Raw genomic sequence first — 18,880 nt, forward strand, 5'->3', positions numbered from 1 at the left:
TTTTTTTAGCATGAGACCGTATTTCTGAAGGAACACTGTAAGGGAACTGAGGGACTGCCCAAGGAAACGTTGCCAGTGTATTACCGCCTAAGACTGGCGGTGATTGGTGCGCAGACGCTAAGCTATTGATTGAGGGAGAGAGGATTGAGGTGGGGAGGAAGAGGGAGGGACTGCCGTTCTCTTCCTCCTCCTCCTCCTCCCTCCTCAGTCCCTCTCCACCACTTCTGTTAACGTTCCTCCACTGTTCAGCTCAACATTCCTTAATGTGTGGGATATTGACGGTGGAGTCTGTCGCGTGAATCAGGGTGGAGGCAGTGGAGGTGGTGCAGGGACAGGGCGGGGTGGGGTAGGTGTCATGGGCGGGTGGTGGTGGTGGTGCATTGCAGTGGTAACTGGCTGCCCCCACTTCCCCCACCTCCCGTGTTCCCTCCGCCCTCCACTCCCACTTCGTCCTCCACTATCCTCCACTACGTCCTCCTCTCACTTTTTCGTGCTTCTAGTCGTTTGTGCGTCTCCTTCACTTATTCATAATCCTCCTAATACTCCTAGCTCTGGAAACACTTCCCTCCATCCCTCCCTCCCTCCCCGAGCCTGGATCCTGACGGGTGGATGGGTGGGTGGAGCAGGCGGAGGAGGAGGAGCGGTGGAAGCGACACTCCAGCTGGCTCACAACTCCGCCGGCGACTGCACACACACACACACACACACACACACACACACACAAGGGATTACTGATCGTCGTGCAAGAGATGTGTTCTGTCATGTAAGCGAAAGTAAGGACACTGAAAGAAGCAGGGGTTGTGAGGCAAGACGAGTGAGGTGGAGAGGGACGGTGTTGTTAGAAGTGGTGATGGGTGGTTAAGGTTAGATTGTGAGTGGGTTGTGCGTGTTTGGAGAGGGATATGCAGGTGTGCAGCGTGGAAGGGCAAGGGTGATTGTTTTTTCAAGGTGTAGAAGAGAAAGGTAAAGGTTATGAGTCAGTCATTTGGTTATTCAATTGTTCATTTTGACAAATTGGGCACATTTACTTAGTTGAACGACTATACTTTCTTGTTTTTGCTTCAATTTTAAATGCAATTTTGCCATAAATGTTAACTTTGCCACACACACACACACACACACACACACACACACACACACACACACACACACACACACACACACACACAATCTGCCTTTGCATAAATTAACGGGGACTTGCAATATAAATGGTTTCATTACTGCCAAGTTGAGATAAACAGATTTGAGGCCCAAAACACACTGATAAATGAATTATCAAAGAATTAGCATCAACGAGCTTATTATCTCATGTTGCATCCCAACCGTTAACTACAACAGGCCTTGAGAGAGAGAGAGAGAGAGAGAGAGAGAGAGAGAGAGAGAGAGAGAGAGAGAGAGAGAGAGAGAGAGAGAACCGGGTGCGTGCGTTGCGAAAGAAGCAGCCTGTCATTGGATTCTGCTGACTCCATTAGCGTTCTTGACGCGAGGTGTCAGCAGATGAAGATGCCCGAGTGGCCGATTTAACTCAGTACTCAGCCTCTGTTATGGTTCTGTCGCCTTAACTCGAAGCTTGCTGAAGGTAGACTTGAGGCGACGCGTAGCATTGCATACCAGCCATAGTTGCTGAAGGGGTCATTGAGGAGATGATGGAAAATATGGTTCGAATTAGTGGAGAAAGATGAAAATAGTAGAGTAGCGCGGTTTAAATGATGGAATACCACAGAAGTGAGCCATGGTTTTGAGAGAGAGAGAGAGAGAGAGAGAGAGAGAGAGAGAGAGAGAGAGAGAGAGAGAGAGAGAGAGTAGCAAGGAGAGTTCCCCAGCCGTTGAGGGTGGGTTGTGTGTGGGGTGACCGTACGCAGGGCCCTAATAAGGACAGCAGGTTGTGAGGGGCTGGGGACGACCCCACTTTGCTGACCACGCAAAGGAGTTCAGCAGAGAGAGAGAGAGAGAGAGAGAGAGAGAGAGAGAGAGAGAGAGAGAGAGAGAGAGAGACTGTCACCTTCGTATTAGAGAAAGTAGTGGTAGCATTACGTGAAATTTCTCTCTCTCTCTCTCTCTCTCTCTCTCTCTCTCTCTCTCTCTCTCTCTCTCTCTCTCTCTCTCTCTCTCTCTCTCAGGATAAAAGTACACACGTTGGAGTAGTTAGCAGGGCGTCGGGCAAGTGTGTGTGTGTGAGCGCGCGTGGAAAGAGGAGGCGATGGTGTGGTGTGGCTTGGGTGGCGCCAGGAGTGGGTGTGGCTTGGGTTAGCGTCTCTTTAATAGCGGTGCTGGAGTGGGGGTGAGGGTGGGCGTGTCCTGGAGAGAGAGAGAGGGGGGAGGTGAACAAGGAGGGCAATGGGGGGGACAGGTGAAGGGAAATAGTAAGCTTTGTTCACTTATTCTCCGTTTCTAATCGTTTCCTCTCTCTCTCTCTCTCTCTCTCTCTCTCTCTCTCTCTCTCTCTCTCTCTCTCTCTCTCTCTCTCTCTCTCTCTCTCTCTCTCTCTCTCTCTCGTTTGTTACTATACTTTCTTTACACCTGAATGCCCTTGGTTACTTTCTGGACCGATCTCTCGCACTACGGTTGTCAGTAGTCCGCACTCGAATGCAGCGAGTGAAAGGTAAAGCTAAAAACTCAGTATTTGACAAATACATCGTGCATACGAATCGGTCTCCCCCTCTTCTCTCTTGTTTTACCTGAGGCGAGGTATGGAACATGTCAGGTCAATTTACTCCTTACCAACTTCTGTCGCAAAGGCGAAATTTCCACTCGCGGTGGCCACAACCTAACCGGCTCTGTTGTAGGCGAGGAGAGGTACTGCTGACGTAGTAGCGTGCGTGGTGGCTGAGGTGGAGAGAGAGGGTGGCGTGGCTTGGCGTGGTGAGACCGTTTTGTGGAGATTTTTACGCAATTTTTTGGACATCGTTTTCTCTCGGTGACCACCGAGAGAAAATACCGCCCCTTCTCGATGACGATGCCTAAGTTGAGACAAAAGATTATAAATTTCCTCAGTTTATTTTCTCCCGTCCTCCCGTTTCGTCTCCATGCGAGTATAATCAACGGCCTAGTATTTTCTCTCTCTCTCTCTCTCTCTCTCTCTCTCGGGATGAACGCCCTCAACCAGCAGTACCTTTTAGCTATGACCACTGTGGTCATGTTCTGCCGTGGGGGTAAAGGCGGGGACCTGGTGGTGGTGGTGGTGGTGGTGGTTGTGACAAGAGAGGAGAGACTTGCTCCATCGTGTACTGAAAGATCCAAACCGAGATTCTTTGCGTCATTTGTGGCAAGAAGGAGTCCATTGTAATATATTAAAACCGCTGAATGTCAGCTTGAGGGTGACGCTTTAAGGACGAGGGTTTAGTGGTGTGTGGTGTGGGTCTGTGGAGGGATCTAAGGGAGGTGGTGATGGAGCTGGAGAGGTTGGCGGGATCGGGAAAGAGGCACCACACTGACGCGGTTCTTGCATGAGTAGGTTTTTGTCCAGTAGGATCGTGACGAGTTCATGGTATCTTCCTCAGCGTGGAATGTTTATTATTCTCCGAAAAGTGGAATCTTTCAGAGTTGGTAATGTAATAATTTTAGATACTACGTTCTATCTTTGTGACGACAGGCCTCCTCTCCCTTGCGCCTTTTGCGGCATTAGGATAACAAAACTGGTTTTCTGCTGCCACATAGTTTTTACGGAATTATAGAAAGACTGATTGGTTAAAGCCACTGGAATGAAAGTAGTAGGAAGGGGGACCTATGCGGAATAAGAAGATGGATGGGTTGTGAGAGGAAAGGAACCGGTTGGGGTGACCAACATTCCATTGTAGAATGGAGGGGATGGACAGTCTCTCTCTCTCTCTCTCTCTCTCTCTCTCTCTCTCTCTCTCTCTCTCTCTCTCTCTCTCTCTCTCTCTCCGGGAACAAAAGATGATTACGCATACTACATGTCTTTCTTGAGACCCCGCGCATGTTACAGCCTTTTATGAGGAACCGGATACGGATGCTTATTTACGGATTCAGGTAACCGGAAAGGGAGGTGAATAAAAATAAACGCATCTTGGTTTCTTTCCTGCGTCGTTTTCTTGTTTCCTGCCTCGTTCCCAGCACTCCGTTTTTTGTACGTCTCAAGAACTGGAAGATGGGAGAACTTATATAATAAAGTAAAGGTGTGTGTGTGTGTGTGTGTGTGTGTGTGTGTGTGGCGGCGGCATCATGAACATTAGCAGCATTGGATAGCATGGTGAGAGAGTGCACACTATGTTGATGATAATCCCTATGTTTGATTTAATCCCCTTTTGTTTGTTACCTCCACATCAATGTTGAATTGCCTGTTGCTTGTTTAGCCTTGTGTGCCAGAGTCCTTGTGGGTTCTTGTTGCAGACGTGTTGGCCTGGGCCACTGAGCACCACCCTCTTACTGAACACCTCAGACCTTTCTTTATTTGTTACTTATTGTTAATAGTAATCTATACCCTTGTGCCTTCATTTTGATGTGCTTTAGTGTGGGTCCCAAAATCATTACACGAGGGTGATTGCCAGTGGCCTCCCAAAGGTTTGTCTTAATGAAACTATACTGTATGTGGTTTGTTGGTAATTTCTCTTTCAGACGGGCAGAACAGATTCGTACCGCCACGCTACGGATCGTAACGTCCCTGATGATAACCGAACTGTGAAGGGAGACCCCAAGGTAGTCTTTCTTGAGACACGACCAACCAGATTTAAAAACACGAGATTTCTTCCACCACGTGACGCTCTTCTTCCATTTTAGAATCTGTCACTTTTAATTCTTATTTTGAAGCTACAGTAACAGCCAAACTCTTCCCTGCCCAGCTACTTCTCCAAGCCCCACTTGACTGGCAAACCACAAACTTTCTTACATATGATTACATGTCGAGAAATTATTCCCTACATCACACAGGAGACCCACAAACATAATGTGTTTCACCTCTGTAGCTGGGCACCAAAAGACACGGAGAAGTTGGCTGCAGGCTATGGCTCCCTTCTGTGCCTGTCCTCACCAGTTTATGAAGTAGTTGCAAAGTTACCTTGCTCAAGTTGCCCACATCTACTCTGGAGCACCTTGACATCCCTTAGTACCTTCACCTTTAATTAAGCCCTGAGTGTGACCTAGTTGAAGTTCACACTTCTTTCAAAAAGTGGGTCGGTTACAGGAGTATCTCAATACAAAGCATTTCCCTCTCGTCATTTCCTTATAACTGCATCCAGTACAATGGCTGGTTATCAGCAGAAAACATGAGACTTGAAATAGGTACAGATTGAGATGCATGCTCTTGTAGTATTGCAACTTTTCTTTTGAAAGAGCTGTAAAACAGCAGCACAGTGTTTTGTCAGATTCTTGAACTGCCTGTCATTTTTTTTTTTTTTGTTTTCTCACTGCTTCACCTAAAGTGTAGTGATGCCACATGCTCAGTAATGCAGTGTACTTGTAAGCACCAGCTGCCTCTGTATATTTGTCTGCATGTAATGTAGCACTTGGATGCTCGTGTTCAAAGCTTTACCTTTTCTTTCATATTACCTTTGTAGCACAAACTACGTGTCAGATTTTCTATTTTTTAATGCTTTTATATGAATAGTTATGTTTTGTATAAGAATAATTAGCTTGATTAAATCCCAGTAGCTGCACCATGCTAATAAAGCTAGAGAAATGTCCTCTACAATAGCCCTTTAGCAACAGTTAATTTATCCAGAAAATAATGTTTTGAGCTGAACTTCTCTCAGTCTCAGCCCTATTAACAACCTTGTCATGTTGGTAGCATTAACAGGCTTCTTTTTTGTTGGCATTTTACATGAATGTTTTGCTGTGTTGTAGGTAGTTATGGAAGTTATGATGAGCACATAAGACTTTTACAACCCTGACAACCCAAGTGTGCATTGCCGGACTTGTGACTGGTGGGGCACTTAAAGGTTGGGATTTTGATATAGATCTGGAGTTCCTTAGTGCAAAAATTTATCATGAGAACTTATTTATTATTTTGGTGCCTTATTTTGACTGATTTCAACAGGCTTTGTTATTTTCAAGGCTGTTTCCATGATTTTAGCAATAGTGTAGCAAGGATTCTACATCAAGAAAAAATAACATGAAATCCCTCCACTAATCAATCCAGTGGGCCTTAGAAAAATAATCCACAGCATATAGAAAACAAGATTGTTGTAAAAAAAATTTTAGACAATCATCTCATTCTGGTGAAGCTTTTGTGTGGAGTTTTGATGTAAAAGAAATACAGAACCTTAGTGAATCTACGACCAGTCTTCAGTGTAGTGGAAGCACTGCAGCACTAGATGACAAACAGCCAAGTTCAGTTGTGCATCACAACTTTACACAAGCATTCCATGAAGGTTTCAGCCATTGGGCAACCATTTTCCTTGGGGCCTTTATGTATATAGATGATATGATGCATTACAAGAATTCTGGATAGATCTTAGGTGTCCTTCAGAAGCCATTACATTACTAGAGTTGGTGATACAGAAAAGCATATTTAGCTTTGACATTCTGCTTTTTGGACAGCATTCAGTATCAGTGTTTCCTTAACTCCCTCTTTTCCAGGTTCTTGACAATTACTGTTGTTGATTTACTGATTTTTCACTTTTGTGTTTGTATCTGTATTGTATCTGAGGTATGGTCCATGCTGTGAGTGACTGCTCTGAGGAACCTGCCTGGCCTCCCACTCTGACCACTACACCCTGATACAGGTGGAAGGGAGGGATGAGTGGAGGCTTGGCAGACTTCTGTCTGAGAAGCTGAGTTGTGGAAAATTCCATGGGAAGCAAATCCTCAAAGCTGAAGATTGTAAGCAATGAAGTACCATTAGTCACTTTGCCTGACAGTGCAACAATAGAGATGATTAAAGTTTTAGCTGTTGCAACTGGTCTTGAGGATATGCAACATGTGAATTGTGATCTTGGTGGTGGTGGCGGTGGTGGTGGGAAGGATAAATGATGCATGTTTTTTTTTTCCTGCTGTGTGTAGTGTGTTGAGTGGCTGTGTGTGTCACCTGTGGCTCACCCAAACATGACTCCTTGATTTCTGACATGTTGCAGACTGCTTATTACTTCTTCTCAATCTTTTTTTTTTTTTTTTTTTTTTTTTTTAGTTGTAAGATTTGTTACATGTATATTTATTTCAAAGAGTAAAAACTTGCAAAACAGTACATATTGCTTTTGTTGTGTTGTACTTAAGGTCAAGGGCAGGATGAGTGTTGGCAAAGTGTCAGGGTGGATAGGTCCCACCAAATGTTCCTTTCATGCACTTTGAAAATGAATCAGTGGAGTGGATGAGAAACACCCAAGTATTTGTTTATTTTAGAATCCAAATGTGTTAATTTTTTGTAGGCATAAATTTCTTAATCTTCACAAAATAAAAAAAACTAGGACAGTAATTGTAAAGTTAGTGAGTCATCCTGCTTATTCTGAACCATTCCTTGTGTCTAATCTTTTTTTCTTTTGTGCAGTCAAAAAAGAAGAATGTCAAGGGCAAGAGGAAAGGGGAGAAGGAGAAGGATATGGACAACCTGAAACAGGAATTGGAACTCGATGAACACAAGGTCCCCATAGAAGAACTCTTTCAGCGCCTCTCCGTCAATCCTGACACAGTAAGACTTTGTGCATGAGAGAAATAATTTTGTAACAAAAGCCTTCATACCATCCATTGCTTGACATTTTTCACTTTATTTAAAGGTCATACTCTAAGTCAACTTCTGTCTCTTTTGTAGTGATAGGACAATCAAGACCAACCAAAGTCACTTAAGCATTAGTGATCATCTTGATTTAGCTGGTAATGTGTTAAAATCTTAAGTACCAAGAGTGACGTGACGGGGTCATTCCCTGTCTCTAATTTCTCATTATTTATGTGATGTTTAAATAAGGGCAAGACACTTAGGATTTATATAATGAGTATGTAGTATTCATATCTGTAAAGTATTATCATTGAAGTTTGATAAACAAGACGTGCTGATGTGGGGCTCCTAATTTCAACTCGCTGACACCTAGGCCCCTTTGGAGTTGAAATCCCAGCTGTGCCATCATTCTTGAGCATTTTAAATGATAAGAACAATAGTCTCTCTATCTTTCTTCATAGCAACCATTGTAATCATGTCCTTCTTGTCCAGGGTTTGACACAGGCCGAGGCTCGCCGCAGGTTAGAAAGGGACGGCCCCAACGCCCTCACCCCTCCCAAGCAAACTCCAGAATGGGTCAAATTTTGCAAGAACTTGTTTGGTGGATTCTCACTGCTGTTGTGGATTGGTGCCATTCTCTGTTTCATTGCTTATTCCATTGAGGCTGCATCAGAGGAGGAACCCAACAATGATAACGTGAGTGTCTTCCATATTTTGGCTTGTAGGTACCATAGAAACAGTAATAGTTACTGCCTCAGCTAATGGTTGTGCTTGGAAAATGTAAGAAGGATTCTATATGATCATTATATGAAGCTGTCATGATTGGGGGTTCTGTTAGAGGAAGGGAGTGTGGTCAGTTCATTGCAGAGAGACTTTGATATGAATCCTGAGCTTGTGGCATAACGATGGGGGGAGGGAAGGCCATGTCCTTCAGTTTACTTGTATAGCCCATGAAAGGTGAAAGGAAACTTAGGCAGGTGGCATAAAATAACATGTATATTTTAGCTGCTGAAATACTAGAATACTTAACAGAACTTTAGAAAAAAATAAATAAATAAATAAAAATATATATATATATATATATATATATATATATATATATATATATATATATATATATATATATATATATATATATATATACACTAGCTGGTACTCCAAAAAAACACTATTATTGGTAGTGAGTAAGATGAAGTTAATTAAAACTGTATACAAAACCACTGTGTTGGTTTAAATTTTTTATGAGCAAATAGACAAAGGCAAAGTATTCTGAGTTTCTATGTAGTTCCACTATTCAACAAACATGTTTCTGCTCCTCCACAGCTGTACTTGGGCATTGTGCTCACTGCTGTCGTAATCATCACAGGCATCTTCTCATACTACCAGGAAAGCAAGAGTTCCCGTATCATGGAGTCCTTCAAAAACCTTGTTCCTCAGGTGAGTGAGTGGTGTGAAATCATACAGCAGATTTGCCTGCAAATATATGAAAGTTATTAGTTTCATTTAGACATTTTGAAGAACCTGGAAAATGTACAACCCCACTTTCTCTGTTTCAGTATGCCATTGTCATCCGTGAGGGTGAGAAACTGAATGTTCAGGCTGAGGAACTATGCATAGGTGACATCATTGATGTTAAGTTTGGTGATCGTATCCCTGCTGACATGCGAGTCATTGAAGCTCGAGGTTTCAAGGTAACTGAACAGTACCACCTAGAGATGCTATCAATCACAGTAATTGTAACTTGAGATATATGTACATTTATTTATATTATATACACATGTTCCATCAGGAATTCTGATTTTAGTTGGTTTTAGTTTGGTGAACAATGCAGGATGGGGTTTCTCATTGTAAAGAAAGTATTCTATATTCTATGAGGTTTCTTGATACAGGTCGACAACTCTTCACTCACTGGTGAGTCTGAGCCACAGAGTCGCTCTCCTGAATTCACATCTGAGAATCCTCTTGAGACCAAGAACCTTGCCTTCTTTTCCACCAATGCTGTTGAAGGTGAGTGCTTGCTGTGTCATCATACCTGCTACAATATGCTGCTCATTTCCTAAGTTTCTGGTATTGTGCATGATGTCGTATGAGTTAGAACAGAAATAATGTGCTGGTCTATTTCAGGCACTTGCAAGGGTATTGTAATCAATATTGGTGACAATACTGTGATGGGTCGTATTGCTGGTCTGGCCTCTGGCTTGGAAACTGGAGAGACTCCAATTGCCAAGGAGATCAGTCACTTCATCCACATCATTACTGGTGTGGCTGTCTTCCTGGGGGTTACATTCTTCATCATTGCCTTCATCTTGGGTAAGTTGTGCTTGTCCCTGTTCATCACTTGCAGCTGACTTGCCTCTCCAAAGAGACTTTAAAATATTGCATGTCATGGGCCATTTACCTGGACAACATATATCTTTCAATTAATGTAAGTTTATTAGTTAGTACACACTGCTGATTTAATTCCCACTTCCAGGTTACCACTGGCTGGATGCTGTTGTGTTCCTCATTGGTATCATTGTGGCCAACGTGCCCGAGGGTCTGCTGGCCACTGTCACTGTGTGTCTCACCCTCACTGCCAAGCGTATGGCTGCCAAGAACTGCTTGGTCAAGAACTTGGAAGCTGTGGAGACCCTGGGTTCAACCTCTACCATCTGCTCTGACAAGACTGGCACCCTCACTCAGAACCGTATGACCGTCGCCCACATGTGGTTTGACAACACCATCATTGAGGCAGACACCTCAGAGGACCAGTCAGGCTGCCAGTATGACAAGACCTCTGATGGATGGAAGGCTCTCTCCAGGATTGCTGCTCTTTGCAACCGTGCTGAATTCAAGACAGGCCAGGAGGACGTGCCCATCCTGAAGCGAGAGGTAAACGGTGATGCTTCCGAGGCTGCCCTGCTGAAGTGTGTGGAACTTGCTATTGGAGACGTGAGGGGCTGGCGTTCCCGCAACAAGAAGGTCTGTGAGATTCCTTTCAACTCCACCAACAAGTATCAAGTGTCCATCCATGAGACCCAGGACAAGAACGACCTCCGCTACCTGCTTGTGATGAAGGGCGCTCCTGAGAGGATCCTCGAACGATGCTCCACCATCTTCATGAATGGTGAAGAGAAAGCTTTGGATGAGGAGATGAAGGAAGCTTTCAACAACGCTTACTTGGAGTTGGGTGGGCTTGGAGAGCGTGTGCTGGGCTTCTGTGATTACGTCCTGCCCTCCGACAAGTACCCCCTCGGCTATCCCTTCGATGCTGATGCTGTCAACTTCCCTGTGCATGGTCTTCGATTTGTCGGGCTCATGTCCATGATTGATCCTCCCCGTGCTGCTGTGCCCGACGCCGTGGCCAAGTGCCGTTCTGCTGGTATCAAGGTTATCATGGTTACTGGTGATCATCCCATCACTGCCAAGGCCATTGCCAAGTCTGTCGGTATCATTTCTGAGGGCAACGAGACTGTAGAGGACATTGCCCAAAGACTTAACATTCCCATCAAGGAGGTCGACCCCCGCGAGGCCAAGGCTGCTGTAGTCCATGGCTCCGAGTTGAGGGACATGACTTCCGAACAGCTGGATGATGTCCTTATCCACCACACTGAGATTGTGTTCGCCCGTACCTCCCCCCAGCAGAAGCTCATCATTGTGGAGGGCTGCCAGCGAATGGGAGCCATTGTAGCTGTAACCGGAGATGGTGTGAATGACTCCCCTGCTCTCAAGAAGGCCGATATTGGTGAGCCTACTGCTGCTACAATTCTTGTTTATTTCTTTCTGTCCCATGAACCATAGCCAAGTACTATTCATTAATCTCTTACTTCACAGACATCCTCACCAAATTGCTACTCCCGCAGGTGTGGCCATGGGTATCGCTGGATCCGATGTGTCTAAGCAGGCTGCTGACATGATTCTGTTGGACGACAACTTTGCTTCTATTGTCACTGGTGTGGAAGAGGGCAGGCTTATTTTTGATAACCTGAAGAAATCCATTGCCTACACCCTCACCTCCAACATCCCTGAGATCTCCCCCTTCTTGTTCTTCATGATTGCCTCCGTGCCTCTCCCTCTGGGCACTGTTACCATCCTCTGCATTGATCTGGGTACTGACATGGTAAGTTCCTCATTGCCACTTGTGTCTGTCCATTTTAATTCATTTTTCAATCCTTTACTAAGGAGATTAAGTATTTACTTTTTAACAACAGACTGACTTTTCACAGTGACATGTTCATGTGTTGATTTATTGGAACTCCTTTTAAAATGCCTTTCCTTGGGTCAAAATTGTTATTCGTGAAAGTAAGGAAAAGAGTGTGGGGGGTCTTATTTTTCATCTTGTACTACATGACTATCAGATTAATCTTTTTAAATATTAACCCCAAAACTTCCTTATCTTTCCTAAGATTCCAGCTATTTCACTAGCTTATGAAACTGCTGAGACCGATATCATGAAGAGAAGGCCACGAGATCCTGTGTATGATAAGCTGGTCAATGAGAGGTATTACAAACAAGTATCATAGACAGTAGAGAACATTGTAACTAGTAAAAGTAAGTAATACAATGGACAGCTTATAGGGAGGATTATTGAACAGGATGTAGATGCAGGTAGTCGTCACCTTGGGCTTTACCTTGGGACAGCAGTAATCCAGTGGGCCTCTGCGCGGCCCAGTTGCAGTGGGCCTCTGCGCGGCCCAGTTGTCTAGTAGTGTATAACTTGATCTTGCTTTCCACCTCTTCTGTAGGTCCCAGCTATCTCTCTCGCCTATGAATCTGCAGAGAGTGATATCATGAAACGGTATCCACGAAATCCATTCAAAGACAAACTTGTCAACGAAAGGTAAAAGAAAATGGTTGTCAGGGATTTGATCCATTGTTACGAGTTCATATTTCGGCTTCTGCAACACAGCAGGCACTAAGATCCTGCCTGTTTGACTCGCACGCAATCACTTTTATCATTACTACTATTATATTGATAACTCAGACCCAAATGATGGCCTTTAATCCCAGCCAAAGCAGTGGTATATACTTTGTATCCTGTAAGGACAAATGCTTGTCACAGTTTTGTTACAAGGGATGAGGTGAGATTTTTGACTGATGCTTGACTCTTCTTCATTACATTTGTTTTGAGTGACAAACCAATCTTCCAAGAAACTTATCGGTGTTACATGCACAGAAAGGTTTGCATGATTTTAATCTCCTCAGGTATTTATAAGGAAATGGCATATGAATTTATAAGGAGTTCTCTTATTACATTTTCAGAAGACATTGTATTAGGACAGTTATTGTATTCTACTTTTATTTGCTTCATTTGACTGGCTGATTCTGACTAAATGATAATGCATTATGTATCACAAGAAAATTTGCGAAGTTTACTTGAAAGCTTTTTCCAGGAATGCTGTTTGCAACATAGTGAACACTTGATGGCCTGGCCATGCCCCTCACTGACTCTGATATGATGAACACTAATCTTGCTACTACTTTTCAATCTTGTTACTTATGATTTGATCAATGATGCAGCAACAAGTCTGCCATTCTGCCTCTTTTCCTTTTTGTCCTGGACACCATTACTTGTGGCATAATCATGCCAACAACTGGCTAAAAAGATGCCTGCTGTCTGCCCTTTATCACATGTAATGTGTCAGTATTTTCTGTCAGACCAAGCATCTTACTTCTGTAAATTGACATCAAAGTGCACCTAGTGTTTACTTGCCAAAGCCACACTAGATTCTTTAAACCACTTTAGGCTTATTAAAGTAATGGCAGCAGCAAGGGAAGTGAAGGAAGAGTGGTGAGGTGGTGTACCAAGTAAGTGGGGAGTCACCAGTCCCTTGCTGTGCCTCACACTGGGTGCACTCCATCAGGGCAGCAGCAGGTGCTTCACTGTTGTCATATTGAAGATTTTATCAAAATAACTTTGATTAATTTTTAATTTAACTGTTCTATTATTTTGAAGTCCATTCTTCCTTCATCAAACAACTTTGGTGAAGTACCAGCTGGAAAGTCAGCTTCTCTCATTTCTTGGCTTTACCTCCTTTACTTTCATGGAATAAAACCTAAATTCTTTTAATATAATTTATCAGACTATAAAATTCAAACTCTCTTGAACCCCATAGTTTCCCTTTTTCATGGTAGCACTCATGCTCTCAATGTACCATTCCATTAACTCACCATCATCAGCCACAGGTCACATCTTGAACACTCATTGTCCATCTCTCATTGCTATGAGGTGGTGGTGGTGTGTTGCTGCACCTCACCCCCCCATTCCTTCCACTCATGTGCACTAGTGACCATTGCCACTGCAGTGTGTAGAAGCTGGTGACCACACCTCTCCATCGCATAATTTGAGCTGTGCTCAGTGAAGGTGCAGAGTCCAGGGTGCAGTGATAGTTGATGCTTCCATAAATGTAAAGGAACACTCTAATGCAGTATCACTGTAACTTTTGCCAATATCTTACTCTGGACTTTTCACCTTTTGCCAGCGGTGTTTGTGTGTTGACCTGCCATGCATGCCATGATCATCACAAATAGTGTCCTGCCTTCAGAGTTCACTTCTTATGTATCTGGTCTCATATTCGTCTTTTTTTTCTCTCTTCTTTTGTCTGCCTCTTGTCCTGTGCTGGTCATGACAGGTCCCAGCCATTTCCCTTGCCTATGAAGCGGCTGAGTCTGATATAATGAAGCGTCAGCCCCGCAATCCGTTCACCGACAAGCTTGTGAACGAGAGGTAACGTGTACAGGTTCTCTCTTTTCCTTCCTCTCTTTTTCTCAAGTCTCTTCCCAACTCCTCACTCCTGAGCTCCAAGCTTCACCTCGGTCCAGAAATGAACGGTCAACCTCTGCATGGTTCTTTGTTTCTTCTTAGCCGAAGCAACAACAGGTGCCATGGAAGCTTAGGATTTGCCTGGTGACTCTCTCAAGAGCATCAGCTTGAGACCCTCAATTCTAGAATGATAGCACAGCTGGCTGATGAACTGATTGATTGAACTACCAGGGACATGAGGCACTTGTCCTAGTCAATTTTTTTTTTTTTTTTATTTATTTATTTATTTTTTATCCTCACATTTCACTTAATGCTTTGAGAATGTTGCTTGCCTTATTCTTGTGCACAGTTGTGTCTCCTGTCCCTTGTGGCAGCACCACTGCACGGGGAGTAGCAGGGTTTTGGGGTCCACCGGCGAACACTTAGTACCAGTAGCACGCGCCCAACAGGACAGAGCAGATTTCTTCTACTTTTTTTCTCCTTATTTATCCTTGCACATGGATATTTTCAGGTTATTCTACAAGCTAAAGCATCTGTAGGTAGATGTTCACCCTTTGTTTTGTTCGCTCCTACAGTATTATATTATGTATGTTGTTCCGTTTTGCAATAATTGTAACCTTATACCTTTGGTTAATATTTAGGTGCCTGCCATTTCCCTTGCCTATGAAGAAGCTGAGTCAGATATTATGAAGCGCCAGCCCCGCAATCCCTTCACGGACAAGCTTGTGAACGAGAGGTAATGTTCGGCACACAGTAATGGCTTCCACTCCTCTGTAATTAACAACTACTCATACCACTTCTGCTCTACTACTATTACAATTAAGATTTCTGTTACTACTACTACTACTACCACCACAACCCAGACTAACATTTAAAAATTTTCCCTGGAAAATGTGATTTATACTAACAATTTTGGTTCTTAGTGTGTAGGTTGGGGAGGGGACTGGTATGTCTACAAAAACATACAATGCTGTTGGTACGAAAACAGGTTATTGTGTTTTATACTTATTTTTTTCCTGCATGTGATGTTTTTTTTAACAACAGTAAATGCTGACAAAATTTTAAAATATCTAGAATACATTTAATAATTTAAAAGGTGGAAGCATGTATTGCGGTTGACAATGGCTAAATCCTGTGAATTCTGTGAATAGTGAACTAGGACTGCCATCTTTAGCTGTAAAGTTGCTTTAGGTGTTTCTTGAATGTACAATCTCCAACATCAGACTTATAGAGGACTGGAAGAGGGGGTTGTCTGCAAGGGTTGGGCACAGCAGTGAGTGGGCAGGAAGTGCAGAGTGGATTCTGCTCTTAACAAACCACTGCCTCATGTCAAAGGCTGGCCAGGAGATGGCTCATGCAATTTATAGTTTCACAGGAAATCATGTTTGCAATTTTTTTGCCCATTTTTTGCTTTTTGCTTTGTTATTTTTGTCAGTGGCTCACGATCAGTGACTTACGAAGCACAGTCTGGAGGCTGTGCTAGGGCTCCCATTGGGCTACATGAATCACCTCAACAGGGACATTCATGTTTCATGTGACACAGTTAGTGTTCTATGTATAGTGTGCACAGTGGTCGCATGACTCAGAAAGGCAGGCTGTTGGTGTGCTGGAAGGCATTTTTTGCATGATGGTGCCACCAGCAAAGAATATTGCAGTATGTAGGAATCCTTCCCATTCCTTTCCCATAACATCGCTGGTGCTTTCATTGTTGTGAGCACAGAGGACACTGGAAGGCAGCAGTGTTCTGTGCTCACTTGTGCTGCAGACCCACATGAGAGTGTGTCTAGGCAGCGTGTGAGTCTGCTGCCAGTAATGCTACTGTTGTGGCCTTAACTGTGTAGGAGCCCATGTTGAATGCATTACTGTATGGTGACGAGTGTAGATAGATGGCGCTTTTAGAACAGTAAATGCAATGCAATCTGTCCATCTACATTAACACACCAGCTGGTGGTCTTCAGTGGGGAGAGGCTGCAGCCAGGAGTGGTGAGCATCATGCTTGGACACAGGATCCAAGGATTGCCTTGAGATTAGTGTGCCACTCCCCTCTTGCCCTCTGCTCCCCCTTGAGTCCCCCATGGTGTAATCTTCCACATCATGATCAGTAAGGGACAGCTCTGTTCATCGCCACCCCATCCTCATGGACGCATTCCCGCGCTGTCCAGAATCAACGCTAATTTTCCGTAAATTTTTATACGAATGCGCAGGTCCCGGCCATTTCCCTGGCCTATGAGGCTGCCGAATCAGACATTATGAAGCGCCAGCCACGAGACCCGTGGCACGACAAGCTCGTGAACTACAGGTGAGCCGCCATGCCCACTCGTATTTCCACAAGTCCGTACTCCTTTGTTGCTGTGTACCGAGAATGTCTGTCTTGATGTTGCAGGTGAAGGCGTCAGGCTGAGCTGTTTTGGTGTTTTAGATCCTCTCGCTACAAAATGTGTAAACAGACATGTACACAGAATGTTTGAGGAAAGTGCATCAACAGATCATACAGAAGTATCCATTATTTGTGTACAACTACCTCTTCTCATGGAATGTTGCTCTTCATGCCCATTGTGTACCTAACTGCAGCCATTTATCCCAAACATAAATGTCACTTGGGCAAATCCCTGAGACTCACACACAATATTTAGAGATAGATTGGCGAAGTTGAGTCTGTGTCACCATGTCTTCATTGTTGTCTTACAACTGTGCTGTGCCCAACCAGGTGTGGGGTCCACTGTACTGTCACAACACTCACTGATAGATCACTGCCGACCCTCTCCCTAAAATGTCTACTCTATGCTCCTCCTGCACTGTGTCCACTATTTGACTGTAATATGTCTCAAGTGGATTTCTGTGTGCACTGCATTCATTTATTTGTATCTTAATTCAGGCCTGAAATGGCCTGAAAGCACCATACAAACTTGACCTCTGAGTCCCATGACATGTCTAATGCTCTAACCTCTGTACTTTGTACTGACTTGTGTTAACCCTCTGCATGGCCAGTGAGTGCATGTTCTTTTCTTGAAAGGGAAACTTGTAGACGTGTTGAGAAACAAGCAAGCCTGGAGGGCCGGCCAGTCTGGTAAGGCAGTGGTTGCAAAGGATATTTTATCAAGCCTCCTAACAGTAGAACTGCAGAAAATTAAATCTATTCAATTACTAGTAACCTTCTTTAGTAATTATGCATAACTTTATTCAGATCTTGTGCTTGATTCTCCCAAAATTTTTAGATAGGAAACTCATGTTTAAGCAATCTTGGTTGACAGAGGCAAGTAGTAACCATCTTGTCCAATTTGCTGATATATGTTCTGATATATAATACTTTAAATCTGAAGTAACTTTGAGAACTTGATTGGTTATTATCTTCTAGGAATGTTTCCTTGAACTTGCTGAGTAGCCACTAGGAGTATTTATTTACAAGTGTAATTGTGATATACACAAAACATTAAAATGCACTTAAAATATTTTAAGTTGTACAAAAAAAAGGTGAAAAGAGATGATAATAATAAGTTATTTTACCTGACTCCTGTCACCTCTTCCTGAAGTAACAACTTTTCCTGTGGCACAGGCTCATCTCCATGGCCTATGGTCAGATTGGCATGATCCAGGCTCTGGCTGGATTCTATGTGTACTTCGTCATCATGGCTGAGAATGGGTTCCTGCCTCCCATCCTCTTTGGCATCCGTGAGCACTGGGACTCCAAGGCCATCAACGATCTGGAGGATTACTATGGCCAGGAATGGGTGAGTCATGACACCATGTTACCATGTATTGCTGTATTGTCCACTTTGCAGACAGACTAGAACACTAACTGTTATGCTCTTAGATTCTACAGATTTTTACCTGCACTAACTTTTTATGTTCCTACATTCTACAAATTTTTACCTGTGCCAAGTACTAAGTGGTGTCTCCTCCTGCAGACCTACCACGACCGCAAGATCCTTGAGTACACCTGCCACACTGCATTCTTCGTGGCCATTGTGGTGGTGCAGTGGGCTGACTTGATCATCTGTAAGACCCGCCGTAACTCCATCCTTCACCAGGGCATGAAGTAAGTCTACTTGTGCTTTCACCTTGCCATACCTGGAGATACATCATTTTTTTTAATTGCATCTACGTACATGGGAAGAGAGCTGTGTGCCATCCTGAATTAAAGCTGTTGATGCAGTACAGGAAAGATATTAATTAATTTCTTATTCACAGGAACATGGTGCTTAACTTTGGGTTGTGTTTCGAGACCACACTGGCTGCCTTCCTCTCCTACACACCAGGCATGGACAAGGGTCTAAGGATGTATCCCCTCAAGTGAGTGTTTTAATTATTCTAAATAAAGTACATATCTGACAGTGTAATGTGCATGCAAATTGTGACCTAAGAATATTGCTTGCTACTTATATAAAAGTAAAATATTGTCATGGCCATAAAATATACATGGAAGAATGGGAGAGAAACCACAGGTCTCTAATCTTGGTGTAGGGGCACCAAGTAGCTTCTGTCCCTTAGGGAAGATGGATGGATGCTTAACATGTATAAGTAGTCACTTATTCAAA

General features: G+C 43.6%; 1 protein-coding gene across 8 annotated transcripts in view; it reads left to right on the forward strand.

The window, feature by feature from the left end:
- LOC135115585 (sodium/potassium-transporting ATPase subunit alpha-like) overlaps positions 1–18,880 on the forward strand; it is an 85,061-nt gene that overhangs the window by 63,761 nt on the left and 2,420 nt on the right. For 3 of the 8 annotated variants that reach the window (XM_064032513.1, XM_064032512.1, XM_064032515.1), the window contains 12 exons: positions 7,439–7,579; positions 8,096–8,299; positions 8,927–9,040; positions 9,160–9,294; positions 9,493–9,610; positions 9,728–9,913; positions 10,077–11,327; positions 11,446–11,702; positions 14,987–15,081; positions 17,899–18,073; positions 18,251–18,381; positions 18,534–18,635. In XM_064032513.1, coding sequence (XP_063888583.1) covers positions 7,439–7,579; positions 8,096–8,299; positions 8,927–9,040; positions 9,160–9,294; positions 9,493–9,610; positions 9,728–9,913; positions 10,077–11,327; positions 11,446–11,702; positions 14,987–15,081; positions 17,899–18,073; positions 18,251–18,381; positions 18,534–18,635 — 2,909 coding nt within the window. Of the gene's footprint in view, positions 1–4,575; positions 4,657–6,732; positions 6,778–7,438; positions 7,580–8,095; positions 8,300–8,926; positions 9,041–9,159; positions 9,295–9,492; positions 9,611–9,727; positions 9,914–10,076; positions 11,328–11,445; positions 11,703–12,327; positions 12,423–14,214; positions 14,310–14,986; positions 15,082–16,549; positions 16,645–17,898; positions 18,074–18,250; positions 18,382–18,533; positions 18,636–18,880 lie in introns of those variants that run through there. The other 5 variants (XM_064032510.1, XM_064032509.1, XM_064032511.1 and 2 more) reach the window with 5 other exon arrangements.

The sequence above is a fragment of the Scylla paramamosain genome, chromosome 29, assembly GCF_035594125.1.
Source record: "Scylla paramamosain isolate STU-SP2022 chromosome 29, ASM3559412v1, whole genome shotgun sequence".
In the NCBI taxonomy this organism is placed as follows: Eukaryota; Metazoa; Arthropoda; class Malacostraca; order Decapoda; family Portunidae; genus Scylla; species Scylla paramamosain.